Genomic DNA, 6,568 nt, shown 5'->3' with positions numbered 1-6,568 from the left:
CGCGGCAGCGATTGAGGGAAAGTTGCCCGGGCCGGGCCACGAGCAGGGCCTGCGCGCGCCCGCAGGAGGGTTGCCGCGGCGACAGCGCAGGCGCAGGCGCGCGGCCGCGGCGGCGGTTGGGGAGGGTTCTTCCGGAAGGTTCGGGAGGCTTCTGGAAAAAGCGCCGCGCGCTGGGCGGGCCCGTCGCTATATAAGGCAGGCGCGGGGGCGGCGCGTCAGTTGCTTCAGCGTCCTGGTGTTGCTGTGTGGTGGGTACCGTGCGGTCAGTCAGCCAAGGTGAGGGGCGGTTGTGGGGGCCTGTGGAGGTGGGTTGGGGACCGGGGGCGGCTGGCGCGGAGGGGAGGCTGTGGGGGCCGGACCGGATCCCTGCAGCAGCCGGGGCCGCGCTTCCTATTCCGGAGGCCTCGGGCCCGCTGCGGTCTCCGCATCCCGCTTCAGGAATGGGCCGGGCGGCCGCAGGCTCTCCGAGGCTCTGCAGCAGCGCCGGAGCTGGCGCCTCACGCGAACAGAGCGGCCCAGCCGCGGGGGTCCCCCGCCCGGCCCCGCTGGGGCGCAGGCGGAGGAGGCGGCCGTGGCGGAGCCGCAGCCCGCGCGGGAGGGCACACGGGGTGTCCGTTAGGGACCGCGGCGGGGGACTGGGCCCGGGCCTGCGGCGGCCTCCCGGAGGCGCGCACACGCTCGTGGTAGTTGCCGCGCTCCGAAATGAGGTCATCCTTTGTCAGCCGCCCTTCTATTTTCGGTTTACTTAAACTTCGTAAATCTCCAATCCGGCTTTAAAAATATTTGGAGGACGCGATGGAATCTCGTGTTGCCTCTGTAGACGTTCTGCAAGGATTTAAACCGGCGCGGTGTCGTTCCAGATGCCTGAGGAAACGCAGACGCAAGACCAACCGATGGAGGAGGAGGAGGTTGAGACCTTCGCCTTTCAGGCAGAAATTGCCCAGTTGATGTCATTGATCATCAATACTTTCTACTCGAACAAAGAGATTTTTCTGAGAGAGCTCATTTCAAATTCATCAGATGTAAGTCGCTTATTAACCCAGAATCGGATTTTGGTTTCAGTATGAACTTCTTTAGAGCTGTATGCTTAAATTAATATTTTTTGTTAATAGGCATTGGACAAAATCCGGTATGAAAGCTTGACAGATCCCAGTAAATTAGACTCTGGGAAAGAGCTGCATATTAACCTTATACCGAACAAACAAGATCGAACCCTCACTATTGTGGATACTGGAATTGGAATGACCAAGGCTGACTTGATCAATAACCTTGGTACTATCGCCAAGTCTGGGACCAAAGCGTTCATGGAAGCTTTGCAGGCTGGTGCAGATATCTCTATGATTGGCCAGTTCGGTGTTGGTTTTTATTCTGCTTATTTGGTTGCTGAGAAAGTAACTGTGATCACCAAACATAACGATGATGAGCAGTACGCCTGGGAGTCCTCAGCAGGGGGATCATTCACAGTGAGGACAGACACAGGTAGGCACCTGAACATTCAGTGGTTAAGTGAGCGGTGGAAGGGTGGGGTGCTGCAACCCTTGGACCCCTGGGGATGCGGTGAAGCTTACAGAAATTTGTGATTGCCCAACGATCAGGAACAAGCTGGAGCACTTAATTAGTGTAATGGCATGACTTGGTGGTGGTTCTTTTGGGCAAGGCACTTAGATCTGCTGTGGGCGCCTTTGCGTCTGTAGTAACGCAAACCTCGCTTTACAGACACGTCGTAAAGGTGTTAGGCATGGCGTTGACCACTAAATTGAATGTATTATTGAGTCAATTTTTCTTCTCACAGGTGAACCTATGGGTCGTGGAACAAAGGTTATCCTACACCTGAAAGAAGACCAAACTGAGTACTTAGAGGAACGAAGAATAAAGGAGATTGTGAAGAAACATTCTCAGTTTATTGGATATCCCATTACTCTTTTTGTAAGTTTCTATATAATTGCAGAGTGAATTACTGTCTGTAGGTGATTGGGGTGACTGTACTATATCCTTAGTCCCTAGGTCTGTTCAACTAGTCTGAAGCCTGGGGAACCTAAGCTCTACTACCTAACTCTGTAAAGGTTCCTCGGGCTCTTAAGTAGATGTATCAAATACTGATGAAAAGCTGGCTGCTTCTCAAGTTGGCTAATTTAGACTTTGGCCTTAGGTTGAGAATAGTGGCGCAGCGCTGTCACTTAGTTCTAGAGTGCAGCAGTGATGTGATTTCATGTCTTCTTTTGAAGGTGGAGAAGGAACGTGATAAAGAAGTCAGCGATGATGAGGCTGAAGAAAAGGAAGACAAAGAAGAAGAAAAAGAAAAAGAAGAGAAAGAGTCGGAAGACAAACCTGAAATTGAAGATGTTGGTTCTGATGAGGAAGAAGAAGAAAAGAAGGATGGTGATAAGAAGAAGAAGAAGAAGATTAAGGAAAAGTACATCGACCAAGAAGAACTCAACAAAACAAAGCCCATCTGGACCAGAAATCCCGACGATATTACTAATGAGGAGTACGGAGAATTCTACAAGAGCTTGACCAATGATTGGGAAGATCACTTGGCAGTGAAGGTGAGTGACTGATGAGTGCTTCAAGCTTGTCCTTGGATTATCATCTTTCCCCACCACCCCAAATATCTTCTATAATGCATTGTTTATTGGTACTTAGTGTATCTGTTTTATTTACAGCATTTTTCAGTTGAAGGACAGTTGGAATTCAGAGCTCTTCTATTTGTCCCACGACGTGCTCCTTTTGACCTGTTTGAAAACAGAAAGAAAAAGAACAACATCAAATTGTATGTACGCAGAGTTTTCATCATGGATAACTGTGAGGAGCTAATCCCTGAATATCTGAGTAAGTATAGATAGGAAAAATAATCACTGTCACTGATTAAAGAAATACTTTCTGGGTGGGCATGGCGGCTCACACCTATAATTTCTAGCACTTTGGGAGGCCGGGGTGGGCAGATCACTTGAGGTCAGGAGTTCAAGACCAGTCTGGCCAACATGGTGAAACCCCATCTCTACTAAGTTACAAAAATTAGCTCGATGTAGTGGCAGGCTGAGGCATGAAAATAGCTTGAACCCCCCGGGAGGCAGAGGTTGCAGTGAGCAGAGATTGCGCCACTGCCCTTCAGCCTGGGCAACAGAGTGAGACTGTCTCAAAAATACGTTCTGTCATCTCCAGGTTATCTTTGATTTTGGGGGTTTACATAGTACCAGTTTTGTCCTTGAAATGACTCAATGCATTTGGTTTATATTTTTTTCAGATTTCATTAGAGGGGTGGTAGACTCAGAGGATCTCCCTCTAAACATTTCCCGTGAGATGTTGCAACAAAGCAAAATTTTGAAAGTTATCAGGAAGAATTTGGTCAAAAAATGTTTAGAACTTTTTACTGAACTGGCAGAAGATAAAGAGAACTACAAGAAATTCTATGAGCAGTTCTCTAAAAACATAAAGGTTGGTGTAAATATTTGACGATTAGTTTTCCAACTGGCCTTTTTAGTTGTTTTTATCTTTTTTTTTTTAATTCAGAAAGTCTTTGTAAAGAACGTATTTTGTTTCAGCTTGGAATACACGAAGACTCTCAAAATCGGAAGAAGCTTTCAGAGCTGTTAAGGTACTACACGTCTGCCTCTGGTGATGAGATGGTTTCTCTCAAGGACTACTGCACCAGAATGAAGGAAAACCAGAAACATATCTATTATATCACAGGTTAGGAGGACACTATGTTAAAGTCATACACGTCATTCTTACAACCTTGTAGGTTCTGTGGGTGTGTTTTCTACTCGGGTAGCACTGTTACAATTGGTATTGATCTAGGCAAGATAATTCACATGAACTAGGTCATGATCTGTCTTAGGTACTGCCTAGGTATCTGGCTAGCAAGAAAAGTCAGAACTAGATGAAGCCATTCTTAAACTGTTGTTAAAAGATCTAAAAGTAACTTTGTAATTAATACCTCAGGTGAGACCAAGGACCAGGTAGCTAACTCAGCCTTTGTGGAACGTCTTCGGAAACATGGCTTAGAAGTGATCTATATGATTGAGCCCATTGATGAGTACTGTGTCCAACAGCTGAAGGAATTTGAGGGGAAGACTTTAGTGTCAGTCACCAAAGAAGGCCTGGAACTTCCAGAGGATGAAGAAGAGAAAAAGAAACAGGAAGAGAAAAAAACAAAGTTTGAGAACCTCTGCAAAATCATGAAAGACATATTGGAGAAAAAAGTTGAAAAGGTATGTGAATACAGCATTTCCTGATCATAGATGCTTCTAAGGTGCTTTCAAGCTTAGTCATACATAGTCCATTTTCCCATGTTTTCAACTTAAAATAGAAAACTATGTCGTGTATGGCTGGGCGCAGTGGCTCACGCCTGCAATCCCAGCACTTTGGGAGGTTGAGGCAGTGGATCCTGGCTAACACGGTGAAACTCAGTCTCTACTAAAAATACAAAAAAAAAACTAGGGCGTGGTGGCATGGCCTGTAATCCTAGCCACTTGGGAGGCTGAGGCAGGAGAATCGCCTAAACCCGGGAGGCGGAGATTGCAGTGAGCCGAGATTGCACCACTGCACTCCAGCCTGGGTGATGGAGCGAGACTCTTATCTCAAAAAAAAAAAGTTGTGTGTGTAAAACATGAAATTATAACCTGTGCTTTTTGGATACCTAATGTGACATTTAAGTTGTATTTGACGGTAGATAGTATTTTGGATCTATTGAAATTTGGGTTCTACAGATTTCATTTCACAAGGAAAGTTTAGGATTTAATCTTTCTAGGCTCCTAGTCATCGCTTTTTGATTACAGGTGGTTGTGTCAAACCGATTGGTGACGTCTCCATGCTGTATTGTCACGAGCACATACGGCTGGACAGCAAACATGGAGAGAATCATGAAAGCTCAAGCCCTAAGAGACAACTCAACAATGGGTTACATGGCAGCCAAGAAACACCTGGAGATAAACCCTGACCATTCCATTATTGAGACCTTAAGGCAAAAGGCAGAGGCTGATAAGAACGACAAGTCTGTGAAGGATCTGGTCATCTTGCTTTATGAAACTGCGCTCCTGTCTTCTGGCTTCAGTCTGGAAGATCCCCAGACACATGCTAATAGGATCTACAGGATGATCAAACTTGGTCTGGGTAAGCCTTATACTACGTAATGTTAAAATAAACACACATGACTGAAGAAAACGGTAAACTTTCAGTTATCCAAACTTGGAGCACCTTGTCCTGCTTGGAGGTATTAAAGTATATTTTTTTAGGGATAAGTAAAGTCTTATAAGAGCTAAGAAATAAAATTGAGACTCATATATGTCCTGTAATACTGTCTTGAAAGCAGGTATAAACCAAGAGTATTACACTAATAGCTGGCTTTAAGAAATCTTGTAATACGAGGATTTTATTTTGGAAACAGGTATTGATGAAGATGACCCTACTGCTGATGATACCAGTGCTGCTGTAACTGAAGAAATGCCGCCCCTCGAAGGAGATGACGACACATCACGCATGGAAGAAGTAGACTAACCTCTGGCTGAGGGATGACTTACCTGTTCAATACTCTACAATTCCTCCAATAATATATTTTCAAGGATGTTTTTCTTTATTTTTGTTAATATTAAAAAGTCTGTATGGCATGACAACTACTTTAAGGGGAAGATAAGATTTCTGTCTACTAAGTGATGCTGTGATACCTTAGGCACTAAAGCAGAGCTAGTAATGCTTTTTGAGTTTCACGTTGGTTTATTCTCACAGATTGGGGGTAACGTGCGTTGTAAGATGTATGTAACATGATGTTAACTTTGTGGTCTAAGTGTTTAGCTGTCAAGCCGGATTCCTAAGTAGACCAAATCTTGTTATCGAAGTGTTCTGAGCTATACCTTGATGTTTAGAAAAGTATTTGTTACATCTTGTAGGATTTACTTTTTGAACTATTCATCCCCTGTAGTTGACAATTCTGCATGTACTAGTCCTCTAGAAATAGGTTAAACTGAAGCAACTTGATGGAAGGATCTCTCCGCAGGGCTTGTTTTCCAAAGAAAAGTATTGTTTGGAGGAGCAAAGTTATAAGCCTACCTAAGCATATCATAAAGCTGTTCAAAAATAACTCAGACCCAGTCTTGTGGATGGAAATGTAGTGCTCGAGTCACATTCTGCTTAAAGTTGTAACAAATACAGATGAGTTAAAAGATATTGTGTGACAGTGTCTTATTTAGGGGGAAAGGGGGGGAGTATCTGGATGACAGTGCCAAAACGTAAAACATGAGGTGCTGGTAGGAGATGGTTAAGCACTAGCTGCTCCAAGGGTTGACATAATCTTCCCAGCATGTACTCAGCAGGTGTGGGGTGGAGCACCTGTAGTAGGCACAGAAAACAGGAATGCAGACGACATGCATCCCCTGTATCCGTGACTTACATGTGTTCTCTTAGCGTCCACATTGTTCTGATGTTATTCATGGAATACCTTCTAAATACAGTCACTTAATTCCTTGGCCTTACAGTATCTCAAAGTTCTTTACCAAATCTACTTAAAGCCATCCTGGCTGAGGCAGGAGAAGCTTGAACCTGGGAGGCGGAGGTTGTGGTGGGCTGGGATTGC

At 45.1% G+C, this 6,568-nt stretch overlaps 1 protein-coding gene across 2 annotated transcripts; it reads left to right on the top strand.

Annotated features, from left to right (window-relative positions):
• The first annotated feature begins 49 nt into the window (after window positions 1–49).
• Window positions 50–6,160, top strand: HSP90AA1 (heat shock protein 90 alpha family class A member 1). Of its 2 annotated transcripts, none has more exons than XM_054448400.2 (11): window positions 50–276; window positions 861–1,022; window positions 1,113–1,479; window positions 1,793–1,926; window positions 2,226–2,546; window positions 2,664–2,829; window positions 3,245–3,435; window positions 3,543–3,690; window positions 3,943–4,211; window positions 4,779–5,112; window positions 5,387–6,160. In XM_054448400.2, exons 2-11 carry the CDS (start codon window positions 861–863, stop codon window positions 5,494–5,496), a joined length of 2,202 nt encoding a protein of 733 aa, XP_054304375.1. In that variant the 5' UTR covers window positions 50–276; the 3' UTR covers window positions 5,497–6,160. The 2 variants fall into 2 exon arrangements, with proteins under 2 accessions (XP_054304375.1, XP_054304376.1); XM_054448401.2 differs by having other exon boundaries at window positions 73–276; window positions 821–1,022.
• The last annotated feature ends 408 nt before the right edge of the window (window positions 6,161–6,568 follow it).

The sequence above is a fragment of the Pongo pygmaeus genome, chromosome 15, assembly GCF_028885625.2.
Source record: "Pongo pygmaeus isolate AG05252 chromosome 15, NHGRI_mPonPyg2-v2.0_pri, whole genome shotgun sequence".
Classification (NCBI taxonomy): Eukaryota; Metazoa; Chordata; class Mammalia; order Primates; family Hominidae; genus Pongo; species Pongo pygmaeus.
This window is presented reverse-complemented; position numbering and strand designations above follow the sequence as displayed.

What these genes read in the sequence shown, in the direction of transcription:
- HSP90AA1 (XM_054448400.2), top strand. Translation starts at nt 861, where the DNA reads ATGCCTGAGGAAACGCAGACGCAAGACCAACCGATGGAGGAGGAGGAG. An exon ending in AGTTCTCTAAAAACATAAAG is followed by an intron (nt 3,436 to 3,542) that starts GTTGGTGTAAAT and finishes ATTTTGTTTCAG; the next exon opens with CTTGGAATACACGAAGACTC. An exon ending in TGGAGAAAAAAGTTGAAAAG is followed by an intron (nt 4,212 to 4,778) that starts GTATGTGAATAC and finishes TTTTGATTACAG; the next exon opens with GTGGTTGTGTCAAACCGATT.